Source organism: Erythrolamprus reginae, chromosome Z, assembly GCF_031021105.1.
Source record: "Erythrolamprus reginae isolate rEryReg1 chromosome Z, rEryReg1.hap1, whole genome shotgun sequence".
Taxonomy (NCBI): Eukaryota; Metazoa; Chordata; class Lepidosauria; order Squamata; family Dipsadidae; genus Erythrolamprus; species Erythrolamprus reginae.
The window spans coordinates 114271934-114293926 of NC_091963.1; the positions used below are offsets into that span (position 1 = coordinate 114271934).

Consider the following 21993-nt stretch of genomic DNA (forward strand, 5'->3'; position numbering starts at 1 on the left):
CACACTCCCTAGTTTTTTTGGCATAATGGTTTAAAAATTAAACTGCTACTTTCTGTCATCATGGCAGAGGGCACATAAAAATAATAATGTAAGATATAATAATAATCATAATATGGTTTAAAATTCAGGTCTCCCCTTGCACTGAAGTAAACTGAAATGGCATTCTCAGTATGTATCACACCCAATGAAGCATATCTTTTACCCTCCTCAGGGACCAAGTCAAAAACACCATGTGCAAAGCATTCCATGGGCAAATGTGCTATTCTTACCCAAACAGATCTGGAGCTCTGTTATCAGCTTTACAGGCCTTCAGGAAAGCCTTGCCGAGTGCAGAAACAATGAGCTGAGATGTGAGAGGCCTGCTGCAACTGTCCAAAGCCGAAGTAGTTCCTGAAGACCTCTGACAGTGAAAAGGAAGCTGAGGGTGAGCACATAAGTGAACTTCCAGATGAGCCGTTTTCTCTGTGGGGAAAACGACCAAAAAGAAGGCTGAAAATCAACCGGCCAGCGCAACACCTTGCGTGTCCTCAGCTATGGCTCTGTGTGCCTCGCTATTACAGCCCTATGCTATTTCAAATAATGGTTGCCCAATTTCTTCTTAAAAACTTTATATATTCTTGTTTCTTTTTACTAAATCTGCACTTCTGTTTCTACTAATTTTTCTCATCATTCCTATCATCCTTTTCCTCCCACTTAGGACTGTAACTTGTTGCTGGTATCCTAAGATTTTTATTAACATTGATTATTTCTTCATTGCTTATTTGACCCCTATGACAATCGTTAAGTGTTCTACCACATGATTCTTGACAAATGTATCTTTTTAAATGTACGCTGAGAGCATATGCACCAAGACAAATTCCTTGTGTGTCCAATCACACTTGGCCAATAAAATTCTATTCTATTCTATTCTATTGGTCACTGATAATGGAGCCAACAGGCAAAAATTTTCACCTTTTTAAAATCCAGAGGCAGGGTTTAAATGTCTGCATCTGGTACTGGGAATCTCTCCTAATTCAGTTTAAACTCTCCCTCTGGTAAAGAAGAGAAACTTCTTTTCCTCTCAGGTCAATTTGGACCAAGAAAGAATAAACAACTACAAAGGAGAGAACATAATAGAAGTGCACAAGAAAGCAGTCACAGAAGGGGGTAAGGAGATAATCCTCTAGCCCTATATTGCCCCACTGGGTCTGTATTTCCACCATTTCTGCTCTTACAAGCAGTTATTTTTTTCACTAAGAGTTGTCAAAGGTTCCTGATGGTATTAGCTAGAGGGATGGTCACAGAGGAAACTGGCAGAGGCCTTTTGCTTCTGTTTACAGCATGATTTTGTGAGAGTATAGAAATTTGAGAGAAGAGGCTGTGGGGATTAGACTAGACCCTAGACATCATGTCACATGTGTGTGTGTGTGTGTGTAATAGATCCCCTTTCCTTCTACCAAATAATCCTACATCTATCTACATTGTAAATAGCAATGGAAGCATCCAGAGTAGTGATGGCGAATGTTTTTTGGCTCATATGCTAGCGCGCATGCCCACCCCCACCCCTGAGCACAACCCCTGCACTATCCCTCCACGCATGTGTACAACACCCCCATGCTGCCTACCCTGCACATGAACATAAGCCTCACTGGTCTCCGGACTCCTGAAGCTTGAAGATGGTGAAAAACAGCCCAATGGGCCAACCGGAAGTTCAGAATGTTATTTCTAAATACTTGTTATCTCTAGATCAGTGATGGTGAACCAATGACACATATAGCCATATCTGAGGGCGAGGCATTGCCCTAGGTCAGCTCTAGCTTGTGTGCACATACTGACCAGCTGATTTTTGCTCTCCCAAAGCTTCAGGAAAGCTTCTTGAACCCTGGTATGGTGAAAAATGGCCCAATGGGCCCACCAGAAGTTCAGAAATGAACTGGGCACGAAATAGTGGTCATTGATAAATTGTATTCTTTCTATACCACCAAATTTAATTAGCATATTTTTCTATTGGCCCCTATTTGTTGTCAATCCGTTCATTCAATTCTAATTTTTTTCTTGAATTTAGGAATAAGGAATCCATTGTTTCTCTTGACATTCTCAACTACACTTTATATACCTACAGAGGTTTTAAAAAATGTTTTAAACAAGCAATGCAGCTTGTGCATTTTGCTATTAACCTGCTTGTCAGTCTGGATGTTTTATTAGGCACTTGTGGTTTGGCCCCGAGAGCCTAGCTTTGATGCACCTCCAAACTTAATACATTTTATAAACAGAGCTATGATCTATTCTCCTTTACTTTCAAGAACATAACAATTTGTTGTTAGGTCAAATTACTTATCCATACTACAATCATAAGCTATCACAATGATATATAAAGTCCACCTTCCCAACTCAATAAAAAACCACTCATTTTTCACTACATTTAACCTCATGTAGTTTTATAGAATTTATTTCCATAGTCTTGTGATAGTAGGAGGTATTTCTCTATTTTTACACAGCATATATTCTGTGGTAGTCAGTTAAACTGACTATCAAGAGACATCATGACCCGCCTAATCCTTGCTATTAGAGATTTGAGTCATCATCCTACATAAGTCTTCTCTGTATTTTCCCCACTTCTAAAAAGGTTGTACTATTGAGTCTATCTTTCAATGAATATAATAGTAACTTATGGTAAGTCAATCTATTAGAGAACCATTGGACATTCTTCTGAACAGAAATTAAAATCAAAATAGCATCCATTAGAGACCTCAGAACACAAGGTTATTATTTGTCTGCATAAGTATATCTGCTAGCCCTTTTATAATGGTTAGGAAGACTCTTAATAGTTTTGAAACACCTATAGCCTATATTTTGAAACACCTATAGCTAGACAGCAAATATATGGCAGTTGCATGGGCTCCTCCCTTGCACCATAAAAAAATCAAATGGCTAGAAGTGAGCAACTAGGATCATTTGTACCTTGAAGGTTTTCACCTTGCAAACTAATTTGGCAAGTGTAGATACCTAGGAAGGAATACCGATATTGTCTAAGTCACAGTGTCAGTAGGGCATAAATTCATATTATTCTGTCATCTTGGGCACAGAAGTATTTTGTTTGTTCTCTGCTGTTGAAAACAGAATGATTACAGGATGTCTTCTCCTTACCTGAAATCTAGTGGATATCTAGTGTCTACAGAATATTTATTTATTATTTATTAATTTGACTTCTATGCCACCCAATCCCTAAGGATTCAGGATATGCTGATAATGCAACTAATTGACTATAATATTCAGTAATATATTTATGAATTATGTGTCCAGAAATGCCCCATGAAGAGTTTTCTTCATTTTGGTGAACCTGGATGCTAAAAGCCAATTTCTCAAAATGTGACTTATTGCTTCCTCCATCTGATATATTGCTTTGTTCCTTGAGGTAGAGAACCTTGTTTCTTAGTCTCTCCATCATCCACTTAATTCTTGTCAGCATGCTCCCTAGTGTTTCTCAAGCTGTACCTGAAATGTAAAGTCTTTCCTTTTCCAAGATGAATGCTGGCCACTTAGCATGCAGTGAATCTTTCATGTATTCCACTGATAAGATTGCCAGTTGCTCCAGCCAAGCATTAGTGTGCTGCTTTTTTTTTGAAGATGCCATTCTTCTATTATCTATAGCTGATCACTATAGGAAGAGATGCCCTCGTGATCTGATGCAGCATTGCTCTTCTTATGAATTTGAAATCTTAACTGCTGATAGGATTGTGATTCTCCGCTAAGTATTCATCCTGAGTTAAGGTTAAGTACAAAGACTCTTCAAATAAGCCTTAATTTTCATGGCTAAGGAGAAGGACTTTGGGGTGGTTGCTCATCGTTTCAATAGTAATCTGGAACTTTTCTGTTTTTTTCCAGATGTTTTGGGTGTATTTTCAGTAGTTACAACTAATATTTCTTTCCTACAGTGTGGTATTAACTCTTTCATCTTATTAATTTTATTCCTCAATTATGTATGCTGACTAGCTTGAAGTGATTCAAATTATTGCAATTTTATCCAGATGTATTTTAAATATACAATATTGATCAATATCTATTTTAATTTAATTTTACTTCTATGCTGTCCAATCCCATGAAGTTTTTAGAAAACATTTTGAAAATTCTGTTCTATGAACTATGGTATCAATATTAGCTGTTGTTAATATCACACTTTATTAAATAAAAGTACTAAAAATATTTGATGGTTTATCAAAGGAAAAATAATATTTTCACTGTTGGTAGCTTTCATGCTAAATGAATCTTTTTAAAATAATCATGATCCTCCTCAATTGTATTAACATTAGGCTGTGGACTGAATATATTCTAAACTGTTTTATGAGAAAGAGATGGCCAACAAACATATGGGAAGAACTTGCTCTCTCCATAACATGTATAATTTAGATTACTTCGCACTATCTTGCCAATTCAGCAATCTTTTCAGCATTTATTCTAAATATTGATCTGCTAAAAAGAATACTCTAGAAGGAGAATATGAAGAATGATTGCCTTTATTACTTGATGGGATTTTCAATCAATCTTAATTTCTTATATTTTCAACTCAATTGAGAAAGCTTAGGGTTACTTTTGGCAAATTTGTCTCCCCTCCTTCAAGGAAAGAGTAGAAAAAAGGGTAGGGAGACAGTGGGTGAATTTGGAGGACACTTATTGGGGTAGCTGAAGCAACACTGACTGTCCCGAGGGCAGATAGGTGATGTTACGGGACCGTGAGAGCTGATAAGCGATATCTTCGGCTGCTTCAAGCTTCCGCAATTCTATAAGACCATCCCCTGCTGTAGCCAATGAATTGGCAATTAACTCAGCTGCTTTTGAATCCCCCTCAGCTGAAATTATAGCTGCTTTCTTCTGCTGCTCTGCCTGTAGAAATGCAACAGAAAGCAAAAAAATTACTTCAGGCAAAAAAGGTTTAAGTGTTCATGTACTATTGCGCTAATAAAATAACTCTGGTAGTTACAAGAGAGTAACTAAAATAAGGCAATTAACAAAACAAATAAAAGACAAAGAGAATGAATATGCTTGGAAAAAACAGTATCAAAGTGGTACTTTCAATATTTTGATCCAGCAAGAGTAACAATTCTGCTTCCTATATTAGTGTTCTAATATTGGTACTGCTACTATTCCTAGTACATGACAGATAGCAGATGTCAAGAAAGAACAATCCCTGTTGTCCTTTTTAATGGAAACATTAAAGACGTTTCTCCCAGGGCAAGCAGCTGGAAAGTATGACCTAAGACCAATTAAACAGATTCTTTGAAAGTTCCCACTATATTGAATGCATGGTAGAGGCTTCGATATTTTGACTTATGCTTTTGCCATGACCTAGATTCTCTCAGCTGAATATGGAATTCTAGGTATCAGGAAAGAAAAATCTATTAGGTTAGGATGTGTATCTGATATTAAAGGTCTTTTTTCCAACTCCAGACTAGAAACTCCCATGAGACATGAAATAGTCTCTTCAAGGAAGCAACTCTCTGTTTAAACAAGCAATGTTATGATTATGCTCAGTTGCTAAGAATAGTGAATGTTAGGTAAAGAAAAGCAGCAGCAGAGGGGAGGAGGAAAAAGATGGAACCCAACATTATCATTTTGATAACAATATTCTTAATAAAGGTGAGACTGGATTCTGTCATCACAATAAGCATGTCTTATTTTAACCATGGTTTAAGCCAAAATGGTTGGATTCATACAACTTGTTAAACCAAAAACACATACAATGTGCAATGAGGGATACTATTAGTGCAAAACTCATCAAACCAGGAAAGTTTTGGTGAATTTGGCAATTCCATTTCTTTCCATAGATCATGCTATTCTAGGTGCTTTTCGGTGATTCTGGATCTAAAAATAGCTTGATATACCCTACTAATAGTTCAGTTGCAATACTAGGCTGTTTGCATTAGGAATGTCATATCTAGGACATCTCTAACCACTTCCAATTTAGTGGAATTGCTTTTGAAACTTACTAAACTGGCAATGATAATAGGGTCCAGAGATTATCTTGGAGGGGAAACAAAATGTTCTAGAGTTTCAGGAATTAGTTCCTAAATTAGTAAGTTCTGCATATTCCTATTTATGGCTATAGCAATATTGTACACTAGATGCGGGAAATGACAAATTCTGAAAATGGAAGCATTAAAAAAAAGGAAACAAAAATCTTTTCAGCATGAAGGCTGCTTGTACATATTCTCACCTTTTCCACTATGAATCTGGCCCTTTCAGCTTCTTGTTGGGCAACTTGCTTCATTTCTACTGCTTCTGTGAACTCTTTTCCAAATGTCAGATGTGTCTGAGATGTAAATCGAAAAATAACACTAGTGAGTTATAATAATATAAACCATTGTTTCTTAACTTTGACAGCTTGAGGATGTGTGGACTTCAACTCCCCTAGCAAGCATATTGGCAACTTTGGGAGTTAAAGTTGATATATATTTGTTTCCAATTTTGAGAAACATTGATATAAACAATTAGTATAATTCCCACAGGTAAACATATCCTCCTAGCATACATATATTATAGAGAAAAATAAGAAAAGTTTGACTTCTAGAGATCTGCTGTTTTCATTCTCACGCCCCACAAATTATATTACTAGTTAGATTTCTGTACCTCACTGAAAGATTGGATCGGAAAAACAAATTAGGAACCTAAGCAAAATTAATAGTAGCGCTGTGTTGTAATGTACACAGAGAGATAAGAAGCCGCAAAGCCAGATAAAGCTTTTGTGTGCAAGGAAAAGAAAGATTGCAGAAACCAAGAAAAGTTCAAATAACAGCATCTGGTAAAGTTTTGAATAACTGGCTCTTAATTGAGCCAGGTTTTTTGGTGGGGGATTCTTTTGACATTATTCGGGACATACTCAATTGAAGGCATTTTTTGCTGACGCATTCACTTAACTTGTCCTTTCCTTGTACAGAGTAGAATCTTAGAGAGCATTTTTATATTCTTGTTATTTCAGTGTTTTTTTTAGAATATTACAAGCTTTGAATACCTTTCTAAAATATTTATTATATCTCCTGATATACAGTATTTTTAGTAGATTTCGTGAAGTGAAATTTAAAGCCATTTTCTATAAGAAGCTCTTATTTTTCCAGAGTATGATTTTTAATCTAACCTATATAAAAGTAATTCCTTTAAAAAAAAAGATAAACCTTCCAATTTAGAAGATATTATAAAAGTTTGGCAAATAGTAGCTAATGATGCTTATGAATTGCTATGGAGGTGACATAAACAATTAATTAATCAAAAGAGAATTGGATAAAATGAGTTATGGCAAATAGTATCAGTTTTTTTATTATAATTTTTCTGACATCAATTGATCACGCAGATGTTTTCATAACATCCAGTAGGGTGAACTCCCAAACTTCCTAAGTTCTCTAGTATTTATCCTGAGAATCAATCTGTTGCCGATTATAAAATTATTTATCTATGTTAGAGATTGCTTTTAATCTTCAGGCATGAGTAGGTGGAAGGATTTGACCCAAAAGCTGGATATAACCATAAACACTCCCACGGATGAAGCAAAATCATAGCAAAGTCCCATTCCATCACAAAAGTCCTGTTTTCCTTCCACAAATATCATCTACTCCTGGAAAAAATGCTGAATTATGATGGCTGAAGGCAAGACAAGCAGCTCTCTCCAAAAATATAGGTCAGGCCCAGCTTTATATGCTAGTTTCACCCAACCTATATCTTTCCATTTTGAGAAGAATAGAGAATGAGACAAACACTGGCAGACATGAATTGAGGGTTAGGGTTAAAATAAGGAGGAAACTTCCCTTCCTCATAACTGCACCAAAACGCAGTTTATAAACAAAGATGGAAAAATGAAATATCCATAGTAGAAGATTAGATTATAAAATTAATAAAATTTGTGGAAATGGCAAAGCTGATTGGTTTGACCAAAGAAAAGATTATAGACTTAAAAAGACTGGAAGTCGGGAATTTATTTGTTTGTTAAAAGAAAACTGAATTAATGATTTATAGACATGGGGTTTAGAAAGGTCAAAGATTCTGGAAGGAGACGAAATAAGATAACAATTACCAAATAGAAAGACAGAAGTCAAATGAATTTTTTTTTTAACAATCATACAAAAAGAAAGATGAAAGTTCTGTAATTCTGTATTTTCTTTCCTTTTAATCTTTTAATTTCATACCTTTTTATTATGTTAAAAATATTATTTAGGATCTGTAATATAGAGGCAGGCTGGATATTCACTGTTCCTTATTAAATCATGCATATTTTGTAGATTTTAAAAAAATAAATAAAGGAAAACATTACCTTTATAATAAGAGTGGGAAAAACAGAAAAAAACCCTATAGACCCATCCATTCAGAAATGGATCTTTTGATTCTGTATCAAAGTTATACAATATAATAATAGAGAAATTAGTTGCAACTTTAGAATTCTAGATGAGGATTTTTCCTCTCGACAGAGATGGCTAGGTACTGATGGATCACAGCTCCCAGTCCACTGTTCAGGGATGGGACTTGGGTTCCAGAAATATGAGGGTTATCCGGAAAGTAAGGTTACAAGGCATGTAGCTCTCGTGGGAAATGTTTGCAGGTGAAGTTGGTATTACTATCGTGTAGCGGGAAGCCAGTGGAAGAGAACGAGCAGTGCCAGTGGTCAGTAGCTCATCGACTGGCGTTGTAGTGAAGGTTGGAGATGAGCATCCTCATTCTGTTCCCCTCCAAGTGCAAAGTGCGCTCTGTAATATGTCACCTGAATGCTAAGGGCATGAACGCTGCTGTGATGTATGCCCAAGATTTGTGCGTGGTGGGTGCCCAAGATTTTTCTCGCTGATTGCTGAGTTTTGAGTTTTTTGGCTGAGGGAGAATGGGTATGGAGCCAGTGCATTGATTGATGTTTTGTTCTCTGGAGTATGGTGATAAGCCCAAGTTTTATCTCTTGTCAATATACATTTGAGAAAAGCCTTGCCTTCAATGTTGAAATGGTCAAGAAATTCTTGGGCGGCACTGACTGTGGATTTTGTGTGCTTCAGTAAGCCTCTCCGAAACCGCCTTCTGCTGCATGAATTCCAGCAACTGATTAGGTCCCACAGAGTTGGCCTTCTCCGGGTCCCTTCGACAAAACAATGTCGGCTGGCAGGACCCAGGGGAAGAGCCTTCTCTGTGGCGGCCCCAGCCCTCTGGAATCAACTCCCTCCAGAGATTCGAACAGCCCCCACCCTCTTCTTCTTCTGTAAAATGCTGAAGACCCACCTTTGTCGCCAGTCGTGGGAATAATTACCACCTTCTCCCCCCTTTTTTATTATGTTTTTGGCCTTACTGTATGATGGATTAGGTTGAATGTGTATGATTGTATAGTTAGGGATTTTACTATGTATTATTGTTTTTTTAAATTGATTTAACTTTTTATTATTGGATTTGTATTGTATTGTATCACTGCTATGTTGTGAGCCGCCCCGAGTCTGCGGAGACGGGCGGCATACAAATCTAATAAACTAACTATTGGGCACCAATCGCAGCAGTGTTCATGTCCTTAGCATTCAGGTAGCGGATTACACTGCGCACTTTGCACTTGGAGGCGAATGGAATGGGAATGCTCAGCTCTAACCTTTACCACAATGCCAGTCAATGATCTATTGACCACTGGCACTGCTTGTTCTCTTCCATTGGCTTCCCGCTATATGATAGTAACACAAACTTCCCCCATGAAGTTCCCTGCGAGAGCTATGTGCCCTGTACCTTAAGACATATATAGTTCTCCCGACGCCTATGAACGAATGTTTAAAATTACACAGCTTCTAGATGTAGAATGCCTCTTACCAAGGAAACATCATCCAAAATGAGTCCAAATGTTGCTGCTCTTTCTGTTAGGTCTTCACTCACTTGCCTGGAAACCAGCTCTCTTTGTGTGATTAGCTCCCCAGCATCAAAACGAGCCTGGAATAATAAGACATGCCAAGCAGAATTTAGAACAGATAGCAAAGCTAAAATTAGAACTATTGATTTATTAATAGTTAATAAATTAGATAGACTTTTAGCCCATCAACAACTATTCTGCACAACATTTAATAATTAGCATTATTTTCTTGCTACTTCAGTGATAGTCTTCCCACAGGTTTCAATTGCTCCCATGGGAAATAACAGGTCAGTCTGGATTAGATTCCAATCTGGTATCCCTACAATGTCTTGGATTACAAACTTCATTATCTCTTTCTCTAATAAAAGTACAAAAATGTCACATCAATGAGTATGTAAATATATAGATCTGTCAGAAGCCATGCTATAAAAAGGTCAGGACAACATTTTCTTATTTTTAAAACAATAATAAAACTGCTTGAAATTATTTTTTTATACCTTTGTAAAATTAATCTTGAATTTCACATTCAACTTCACTTTTTCAAATCATTCTTACACACTGAAACATAATTCTACAATCCATTCATTTGTTCCATTAGAGAAAATGAACAAAAAGTAGTTATCAATGAGATAACAAGGATAGGAAATGGGAGAATAAAGATTGGATCAGATAAAGAGATTATACACACTTTCAAGTTCATGATTCTACCTCTTCAAATTATATTTTTTAATGTGATGCCTGGTTTTCCTTTTCCTTCCTTATTATTCACTTTGTGCAAACTGTTTGCTCTGGAGTGTATTAGATTAATAATCCCTGAATATTCCTTCTAAGATGCCTTCCTCCTTTGCCTATGTACTGGCATCTTCCCCTTTTCCAAGAAAGAAAAATGCAATGCCCGCACGTGAAACGGACAGGAGACAGATTCACTGGGAGCTTTCATAGGTTGCACAAGAATATGTCCACAGAGACAGAAAAAGGAAGGAAATGGAATTAGAAAGTCTTTTGACAGACAGGAGTAATTGGCTCCATAGAATAAAATAAATAGTCCCTGCCCTTTGCAGTATCTCATTAAATGAAGCAATTAGAATTGTGAAAATGATGCCTAGGCTCATAAGAAGAGACATGAGTCTTATCCTATTCTCTCTTACCACCACAGATTTGAGGATCTCAGTTGTGATGGAAGGCAATACTCGTTCATCATAATCTTCGCCAATAGTGGTGAAAATCCGGGGGAGTTGTGTCATGACTGGCCTGAACAAGATTCGGAGTGTGATATTCACATTCTGTAGATCTACCCAGAAGATAGGAAGCAGATTGTAGCAGTTACATGTTCTGAGCCTATACCAAGCTTCCCACATCTAGTTTTTTAATGAATCTATTGCAGTGATGCAAACCTTTTTTGCTCAAGTGCCAAAAGGGTCTACATGCATGTGCTAGCCCAAACCATGCCCTTCCCTGCACATGCGCACAACCCTTGTGCTGCTCCCCATGCATGCACACAAACTGCTGTGCTGCCCCCCCCCTCCATGCGCACAGACCTCGCTGAAGCCTCTGGATGGTGAAAAATGGCCCAAACGGCAGTTTGGAAATAAACTTCCATTTGTCCCATTAGGCCGTTTTTCACCGTTCCCAAGCTTCAGGAGATTTCCTGAAGCCTGGGGAAGAGCGAAAACAGCCAAAAGTCAGCTGGGCAGCACACACATGGGTGCTGGAGCTGACATAAGGCAATGCCTCGCACGTCCTCAGATATGGTTCCAGGTACCACCTGTGGCACGCATGCCATAGGTTGGACATCACTGGTCTATTGGGAATACAATTCCCAGAATTCCATCAGTATACTGACTCAGAAGATTCTTAGATAAGCCTTGCACATACAATTTCCAAAATAAAGGGTGATCTGCTGCCAAATAATCTAACTCAATTTTCTGTTCTAAGTAGTTCTAGGACAACTTTACCAGAGAGAAAGATGACTATCACAATAGTTTTTTCCCCTACTCCAATCCTATCTAGTAAACTTTGCTTTTATTTTCCTTCTCCATTACAGGATCCAGGGAGGGAAAGAAAAAATGATCCAAAACCAGATAAGATGATCTGCAAATCACTGCCCCTCCCCTAAAATGTAGGTGTGTGGGGGGGGGGGGGGGGAAGAAGGATAACAAGCGGATGTGTTTTTAACTCTTATTTCCATAATAGAAATATAACAGGCTGATTTGCTTGGGTGTTAACTTTTCATTAAAAGATAGTTTTGAGTCCATGTAATATTCATTGCAGGGATACAAAAGTGGCCGGTCATGGATGCCTACTTTATCTTCTTGAGACTTCCTGTCATTCAAGTATTAGCCAAGTGCAATTTGTCTTAGTTTGAGATGAAGTTCTACCAGATGAGGTTATATGCTCTAGCTTTACATGTCCAATTACCTAGCTCCAGCTCTCCATTCCATTAATAAAAACAGGATAACTGTCTCACCGCTTACCTTTGCTCCCAGTGATTACAGGCACATTGCGAGGGCGGGAACGGCAGTCGAAGAGTATTGGCTTTTGAACCCAAGGAATGAGAAAATGGGTTCCTTCTCCCATTACTACGTCTTGAACACCTTGGAACCGATCAAATATGACAGCCCGATGGCCGGCATCCACTGCAAATAGGGAGAAAAACATTCGAACTTTGAATGCAAGAAAAGCAGGAAAAATTGAATACTTTTTGTGTCCTTTCTTTCTTTGTGTCAGAAGCATCTACAAATTCACACACTTAACAACATTAAACTGTGAGCCAATAAAATAGGTCATTGAAATATACCACATATAAAAAGTATATAAAATAGTGTTTTCTCTTGCTAGCATGAGGTTTTCTTTCACAGATGTTGAATGACATTGTATGCACCCAAACAAACCAAAGTGTCCCAGGGTGGTGGTGGAGAGGGGGTTGAAGATGATATTAACCCCCTATGTTTGGTTGAATGGGCACCACAACTTATACCCATTATTTTATTCCTAGCAAGTATTTTCTGTTTGGTATTAAAACAGTGGTTCTTTACGGTAAGTGCGTGGTCCAGAGTTACTCCCAAATACTTTAGAGCAGTGCAATGTTGAATGTTTTTTGTATTATTTCCAGATGGTAGCTTTCATTAATCAAGTATTCACTGGATACATAGAAGTACAATTCATTTCATTAACTACCATTATTATATGTGGAAAACTAATCATCTCCAGTTCATGTGTTTTGTAGGTCTGTGTCCAAATACAACAAATTGCCCCATCAGAGAAAAGAAAACACATTACCGTTGCGTTAATTACATCATTAACTGACCAGTTCAAAGTAGCTTAAGACTGGATTACTTATAATTCTCCCAGTACGCCCTAAACTCCAGTCCATGCTGAATCTGATTAAAGATGTCAGTGACTAAATCTAGAATATTGTATATATAATAATTTGTTCCCCATGAAATGATAGTTCTATGTTCTTGTTTATATCAAATCATGTAACAAAAATCAATCCGTTTAGTTTTTATCTTTGTTATTTTCTATCATAATCATCTCTGCCTCATTAATTAAGGCAGATCTTCCTCAATCCTGAAATATTACAACCATCAGAATTTGCATTGTGAGGTAAATCCCAAAACGTATGAAAAACACCTTGCTGAGGAACTTTTATATGATCTGTCAGTTTGCATATGGGTAGTCTTCTTTTTAGAACCATTAATATAATGACCAAAATTAAAATGTCACTGATAAAAGTGACTTAGAATCAGTCCTCACACTTATGACCACTGCAGCCTCCCCAAAGTTATGTGATCAAAATTCAAGTACCTGGCAACCAGCATGCATTTACAATGGCTTCAAACAAGCGAAGTCAATGGGGAGAAGGTCATAAAATCAAGTGCAACATACTTAACAACTGCCTAGTTTAGCAAAGGAAATTCCTGGTTGTATATCAAGAACTACCTGTACTTCAATGGAGACTGTAATAAGAGTACAGTGCTGCTGTTCAGAATTTCAGACAACAATTTATTTATTTATTTATTTATTAGATTTGTATGCCGCCCCTCTCCGTAGACTCAGGGCGGCTAACAACAATAAGAAACAGCATAAAACAAATCTAATATTTAAATTACTAAAAGCCCTTATTAAAAACCAAGCATACACACAAACATACCATGCATAAATTGTATAGGCCTAGGGGGAAGAGAATATCTAAATTCCCCCATGCCTGATGACAGAGGTGGGTTTTAAGGAGCTTACGAAAGGCGAGGAGGGTGGGGGCAATTCTGATCTCTGGGGGGAGTTGGTTCCAAGGGCCGGGGCTGCCACAGAGAAGGCTCTTCCCCTGGGCCCCGCCAAACGACAATGTCCTCTTCTAGAGTGCCCCATCCATTTATTCTTCAAATTAGTCTACATCTCCTTTCATCCTACACTTGGGGTTGATTTTGAAAAAAATCATCCCACCTAGATCTTTTTTCTCCATTGATTTTCCTCTCTTATATTTCTGGAAGTCTTGGGGTTTCTGAAACTTGCTAATTTCTTTTCTTTCACTGGGATGATGCTGTAATCTCAGTCCCACTATTTAGATCAGACTAAGAAACTATGTTTAAGAACAAGTAATAATTTGGGGAAAGGGTAAGACAATTGTGCTGTCCTCTGATTTTCATTTGCTCAGTAACTTCTCTTTTCTCAAAGACAAAATGTGCAATTTGGGAAAATTCTCTTACTCAGCATAAGTTGTCACTCTGACACCCCATGAGGAATTGATCTGCTTATGCTGAACCACAAACTATGGCTGCTTGAGAAACCTTTATTGATTTATTTTTTTTGAAACCAATCTACTTTTAAAGACAGCTTGGAAATTTCAATTAGTTTAGAACGCTTGAATAATGTAGGAGCCATGCATTCAGATCACAGTTCACTGTTGTGTGCCCATTACATTGGCTACTTATTTGTTTTTGTATTTAAATTGTTATTGCCCTTTAACATTCTAAAATTTTGAAATAAGCTACCACTTGCTTCCGTATTAATTTTAGAAGCTCTTAGATGTTATCAGAATCAACAGACACTGGGCCTTTTCAACAGTGCATTGATATCTTGAAAATATAGAGATACAGTAAAATATACTTTAAGTGAGGTACAATTTATTTATTTATTCCATTCTTGGAGATTGCATTCATATTGTTTTCCTGGCAACACCACAAAAGTGCTTTTAAAGCACTTAACTTTAATTGCTAAAAGTAATTAACCAGGATGGGGTGGGGTCGCAAGCTCTCCAGCCTATCTAACTTACAGTCCTGAAATTTCCTAGTGCTTTTCTATCAAAGCATTGCTCGTATCTACTATGCTAAGCTTCTTCAAGATCATAGAAGGTCAAAGGGTGCTGCCACCTGCTGAGACTTTTCTTTAAGGCAGAAATATTGCCCATATTTCAACTTCTGATCAGTAAAACAGTGTAATGCTATGTTTTAAATCTGACATTTAGTTGCACAGTTTAAAATATATTTGCAAACCTTCTTGCAAAATATGGACATTCCTTTCTTAAAATGTCACTGGTATATGAGATAAACAGCATTTGTACTAAATTTTACATGAGTTAGAAAAGTATACAGGTAGTCTCTGGGTTACGTCGTCCCTGATGTACGACGTTTCGTCGTTACGATGACCCGGGGACAGCTGTATATTCCAAGGGGAGAGGTAGAGAGATTTAAAGCGAAAACGTCCCTCGCTGGTCCCTTGAAGCCGGGCCTTCTTGGCGCTGTGTTGCTGCAGCCTCTGAGGCTGCCCCCGCCGTCTCCATTCAGGCGAGGGGATCTCCACGGTGGGTGCCTCAGAGGCTGCAGCAACGCAGCCCCGAGAAGGCCCCGCTGTTGGTTCCTTGAAGCCGGGCCTTCTCGGCGCTGCGTTGCTGTAGCCTCCGAGGCGTCCACCGCTTTGATCTCCTCGCCCGAATGGAAGCGGCGGCTGTTGGTTTCTTGAAGAAGTGCCCCCCCGCCACCGTGTAAATCGGAATATTCATGAAAATTGGAATATTCCGATTTACACCAAACTCGTCTTACGACGGGCCGTGGGAACGGATCCCCGTCGTAAGTCGGGGATTACCTGTACTGCTCAAAAAAATAAAGGGAACACTTAAACAACAGAATATAATGTAACTCCAAATAAATCAAACTTCTGTGAAATCAAACTGTCCACTTAGGAAGTAACACTGATTTACAATCAGTTTCATTTTGTTGTCAGCACATCCAACTTATATTCAATGAGAATATTTCATTCATTCAGATCTAGGATGTGTTATTTGAGTGTTCCCTTTATTTTTTGGAGCAGTGTATTTTTCAATGACTAAAGAAGAATAACTGTCCCAGGAGAAAAATAGGAAATAATGGACTTGGTTATAGGCTTAATTTTTCTAGTCATTCTTCTGTCATTCTTCCAGCCATCACAATAGAAGACAAAAAAAAGAGAGAGATGCTGTTTTCTATAGTTTTGTTTTTAAATTCTTTGATGGGGAATTTTTTAAGAATGTGGACTTTTGAGATTTTTAAAACAAAATTATTACTGTACAAGCTGAAATGATTATATTTCATCAATTTCTATCTTAATATTTACTTGGTTATCTCACAGGAAAGCAACAACCCTGCAGTGAAAGTCTTCCTTACCATTATACAGAGCAGAGTTGACAACTCCACCAACAACTGCCAACCCCAAGCCGAGTTTCCCCACTGTCTCAAAAATTTTGGAAGCCATTAGTGTCAATGTAGGTCCTTCTTCTGTTTTCTGATACAATTACACCTATACAGATAGGAGGGGGAAAAAAATCCAGTAATAAGAAAAGCAAAGAAATGGCTTCTCAGATGATACTTCTGCATAAACAGCAACAGCAGCTTCCTTTCCACACACACAATCTTCACAGAATACAATAGTTACTTAAGTACAGTGTTCCCTTGATTTTCGCGGGTTCGAACTTCGCGAATAGCCTATACCACGGTTTTTCAAAAAATATTACTTAAAAAATACTTCGCGGGTTTTTTCCTATACCACGGTTTTTCCCACCCGATGACGTCATATGTCATCGCCAAACTAATAAATTTTGCAAATAAATAACAAAAAAAATAATTATTGTTAATAAATAATTATGTTTATAAATATCAGGATCACTAAGTGTCTTATTCAATGGTGAGTACCAGTAATAATGGTGAGTAAATGGTTGTTAAGGGAATGGAAAATGGTAATTTAGGGGTTTAAAGTGTTAAGGGATGGCTTGTGATACTGTCCATAGCCAAAAATGGTGTATTTACTTCCGCATCTCTACTTCGCGGAAATTCGACTTTCGCGGGCGGTCTCGGAACGCATCCCCCGCAGAAATCGAGGGAACACTGTATGCTATTTAGATAATTTAAGATACAATCCTTGCAATAATAACAATTATTATTATTATTAGAAATTATTAGAATGCTGATATATCTTTAAAGAAATAATGTGATTTCAGGAAAAAGGTATGCTTGATTTAAGATGATCTTGAATGTGCTATGTGAACACGCAAATCACCTTTTTGGCAGGTCAAAGTCTCCAACTGAAAGGAGCTGGAATGTAAAGGCAGGGAGATTAGTAAAGCAGCTCCACAACAAATTCCCTGACCTTTTTCCTCTTTGAATCTAGATTGCTTCACAGCCCTAGTAATTTTCCAAATGCTTTATCTTCTTCTGTCTGTATATAGAACATTGCCTAAAACTTATTCTCCCATATTTAAGACTATTAGAACCTAGAATTAAATTAGTTAAATTAGTAAATTTAATCTTTTAATATTGTTCTTTAACAACAGAATAAAATGTTCTTACTGAATACAAATGATGGAAGAATATTAAGATAATAAGATAGTCTGCTCAATTTAATCCAGCTACATTTTTTCTGTCTTGGGGCAATTAGCAAATACATTAAAGACTAAATTGGCAAATGAGCAAGTTTCTTTAACCCGTGTGACTTTCAAATGTTTCATCCTGAGGAAACCCCCAACAATTATCTCTACATTCAGTACTGCAATGTTTTCTGTGGACACATTATTAGAATCCTGCACTGTTCATAAAGGGCTCTGTTAAAGCTTGATGGGTCTGATGGGATACCTATTTCCCAAAGATAGTACACATTCGATACTCCTTGGGTGTTCTAGGCTGTTAACGCAATAGCTGTGACAAACTTTTTAAAAATTGAATAAATCTAGTGAACAGATCTCTTTTAAGATACAGCCGTTTCCAAAGCTCTTTAATGTGTTTTAATATAAATTTCCACAGCAACTTTTAGTCTAGTCACTCTCTCCATTATAAAATCCCCTCTCTCAGGAAACCGCCCTTTGCAAATCCTGTCTAATCCCTACTCTCTCTACTGAAATAAGACAGCCCAAGCATTTAGCTTCACTCCGGTTCTGGAAGACTACAGGAGCATGTGCAATTCTTTTTATTTGCAGAATCCGCCCATCTCCCAAATTCCCTTATCTATCCCAGCCGTTTCTCCATTGTGGTCATGCGTTTCCATCTGCGTTGCAAAACGTTCATTTGCGAGAATTCTGCACCGCATCCATTAAAGCAAACTCCAAATATCAGGATTTCTTTTCAAGCATGCTTTTGCATTTCATCACGGCGCGTATTGCTAAATTCTCCGCAGTTATTTCACAACAAAAGATACACCCCGTTCAGCAGAAGGGAAAAGAAGGCGAAGCTCAACGATTCTTAGGCACAGGCATAACTCACCTCCTAAGGAAGAATTGACCTCCACATGAAGATTCCACCGAGCCACCTGGTCCCTCTGTACTTACCCACAAAGCGCAACCGAGCGTCGTTCCTTTGCTAACTGCGGCAGTGCCTGACGGGATTCGTAGTTCTTTGAACGCTAAGTACAAAACAATAGCCTCAGCACCCTGGGCCATGTACAAGCAAGATGAAACTTCGAATCCCGAAGGGCACCGCGATGCAAAGGCCCGCCCTTTCCTATTGGCGGACGCCGCAGGGCTTCATGGGAATGGCTGGCAGATTGAATTGAGCCAGGCGGTAAGCATGGGGGAAAGGTGAACGTGGGAACGCGCGAATTATTCTCCTCCCCCCCTCTTCCGTTTGGAGATGAACTTAGTGCTTAAAGCTGTATGCCATTTTTGGAGTAGTTGTAGCAAAGAGAAGAATGATGTACAGTATACGGAGCACGTTCCCCCCACTGTTCTTTCGCTGCTACGCGCAGTCCAAAATGGTATATTGGAGCTTTAAGTTCATCTCCAAACGGAAGGGGGGGGGGGGGTAATTCGCGCGTTCCCACGTGTTTTAAGAATATAGAGCGGGAAGAAAAAGCTGGTCCTGTGACATAACTCATGGTTTACTTAATCATGATTTATGAAACGTATTGGGTGTGAATGAGAATCTAACCATAGATAGTTAGCACAGTGAGGTTTGCAGTTCTATTAATAGTTAGATTTTAGTCAATGTTTTTTCTCCAGGCATTTACTTGGCAACCCATTACTCTTAGTTTTTAATTTTAATTCTTAAATTTACTTAATATCTATTAAAAATTGTCTGGCTGTATTATAAAAGTATGACTACTATATGCAAACTAACAAGAGCAACATTGCCACTCCGATATTAGCACTGATATGCCAAATGCTATTTCATCCAAATGCTGAGGTTTTCTTGTTTTCAATATGCAAAGATAGGTTACTCCTCATTTTGAATTTTTTATCCAAATTGAGATAATTCATCCAAACAAATGACTGCTAATAAAAATATAACAGCTATATGACTAATTTATGCTTCAGATGCTATTTTAATCCAGAAAACTGGATTGGCCAAGGCTCTTTCAACAACTATACAGTGTTCCCTCGATTTTCGTGGGGGATGCGTTCCGAGACCGCCCGTGAAAGTCAAATTTCCGTGAAGTAGAGATGCGGAAGGAAATACACCATTTTTGGCTATGGACAGTATCACAAGCCTTCCCTTGACACTTTAATCCCCTAAATTACCATTTCCCACTCCCTTAACAATCATTTACTCATCATTATTACTGGTACTCACTGTTGAATAAGACACTTAGTGATCCTGATATTTATAAACATAATTATTTATTAATATTTTTTTTTGTTATTTATTTGCAAAAATTATTAGTTTGGCGATGACGTATGATGTCATTGGGGAGGAAAAACTTGTATAGTAAAAAACCAGCGAAGTATTTTTTAATTAATATTTTTTGAAAAACTGTGGTATAGGCTATTTGTGAAGTTTAAACCCGTGAAAATCGAGGGAACACTAATTCAAAAATAAAAATTTAGAAGTATAGCTACTGCATTCGACTTTTTAAGATGTTGACTGAATTAAAGGAAAATTTTTTCAAAGAAACATTTAACTAAAAGGTCAAAAAGAATATTTATCTCTATCTATCTATCTATCTATCTATCTATCTATCTATCTATCTATCTATCTATCTATCTATCTATCAATCAGACTTCTATGCTGCCCTCAAAGCGACTCAGGGTGGCATACAACGTTGTAAATGCAGACAATATGTGAAGAAATCTAAGTATTTTTAAAAAGACATATACAAAATGAATAAAAATTCTACAAAACCCCTTACACAGTCATTCACGTTCATCCAATTCCATCATTCAAATCAATCGGGAACAATCTCATGGCTCATGGTCCCCATGCCCACTTTTTGCTTTTCATTACGGTAATTTATATCTATGCATACAGTACAGAAGTACAGTATATGTAAGTGTTGTCCCCCATCTATACAAATTCTGTGAATAATGGTTGATTATTTTATCTGTTTTGACAACTCTGCATTCAGTGCATCAGATCATATTCTTGTACCAATAGATTCATGATGCTTGTATACTTAACCAAGAGAACAGTTTTCAATGAACAGTGATCACATTTCAATTGACGGGTATCCAATATTAAACATCACTGCATTCCCCCCCCCCACCCGTTAATTAGTCTTCCTTCAGGAGGACAAATAATTTTTACCCATTTAAGACATAATACAAAGGTAAGATGATTGTGTTCTGTCCTACCTAAAACAGTGGCCCCTAACCTTTTGGGCACCAGGGACCAGTTCTGTGGAGAAAAGATTTTTCGTGGATCAGAGGGAGTGTGATTTTGTGCGCTGCCTGCATCTTGCAGGTGTTTCTTGCCCAGTTTCTGGCATGCTGCAGTCCAGTGCGGGTCCACATACCAGGGGTTGGGAACCCCTGCTCTAGAAGTTGTGTGGTTGGGACTGAACATCAGTTGTTTGTGTACCTTTATGTATTGCCCTGCTCATTCATGCATAACATATTGAGCAGAGTGTTACATAATGGGGAAAAACAGCTAATTGCTCCATGACATGCTTGGAGGGATAGTCATAGATATTTTATCTATAGCTTTTGCTGTTGCTTGGAATAATAATAATAATAATAATAATAATAATAATAATAATAGTAATAGTAATAGTAATAGTAATAGTAATAGTAATAATTAGATTTGTACGCCGCCCTTCTCCAAGGGCTCGGAGTATCTCACAATAGCAAATCCAATATCAAAAGTAATTTAAAAACCCATTACTGTATTACTAAAAAAAACCCCATTCAATTCTACACAAACACATCATTCTCAAATGCTAGAGTCAGAAAGATGGGGGGGAGGGTTATTCTCCCCATGCCTGGTGGCATAAATGGGTCTTTAACATCTTGCGGAAGGCATGGAGGGTGGGGGCAATTCGAATCTCCGGGGGGGAGTTGATTCCAGAGGGCTGGGGCCATCACAGTGAAGGTTTTACCTCTAGGTCCTGCCAGACGGCATTGTTTAGTCGACGGGACCCAGAGAAGGCCAATTCTGTGGGACCTAATTGGCTGCTGGGATTCGTGCTGCAGAAGGTGGTCCTGTAGGTATTCTGGTCCGATGCCATTTGGCTTTAATAGCAAATACCAGAAAGTTTAATGATTAAGAAGTTACACATCTGAGACCCAGAGTTGGGTGTAACATTACAGATAGCCCAAAACTATCAGAAATTTTTTATGTGGTAATATTAATATAAAACTAGAGACAAATAAATATATTTAATTGAATTTAAATACTCTTAAATGCAAATGAAATGGAACTTAGTTTTTGAACTGAATATGAGTCACCACCTTTTGGAATATGACCCCCAGTTCATCTAAGCCCAAGGGTAATAATTGT

At 37.8% G+C, this 21993-nt stretch overlaps 2 protein-coding genes across 3 annotated transcripts in view; both read right to left on the reverse strand.

Moving 5' to 3' along the window:
* ZNF652 (zinc finger protein 652) overlaps nt 1-457 on the reverse strand; it is a 56416-nt gene extending 55959 nt beyond the window's left edge. The window contains exon 1 of the mRNA XM_070767490.1: nt 270-457. The gene's annotated coding sequence lies outside the window, so the exon portion shown is untranslated. The remainder of the gene's footprint in view (nt 1-269) is intronic.
* A 4018-nt stretch (nt 458-4475) lies between these two features.
* Nucleotides 4476-18745, reverse strand: PHB1 (prohibitin 1). 2 transcript variants are annotated; one of them, XM_070726224.1, is made up of 8 exons: nt 18547-18691; nt 17351-17385; nt 16462-16594; nt 12298-12459; nt 10972-11114; nt 9787-9903; nt 6191-6286; nt 4476-4860 (listed from the first exon to the last, which is right to left on the reverse strand). In XM_070726224.1, exons 3-8 carry the CDS (start codon nt 16547-16549, stop codon nt 4648-4650), a joined length of 819 nt encoding a protein of 272 aa, XP_070582325.1. In that variant the 5' UTR covers nt 16550-16594; nt 17351-17385; nt 18547-18691; the 3' UTR covers nt 4476-4647. The 2 variants fall into 2 exon arrangements, with proteins under 2 accessions (XP_070582325.1, XP_070582324.1); XM_070726223.1 differs by lacking the exon at nt 17351-17385 and having other exon boundaries at nt 18547-18745.
* Between the last annotated feature and the right edge of the window lie 3248 nt (nt 18746-21993).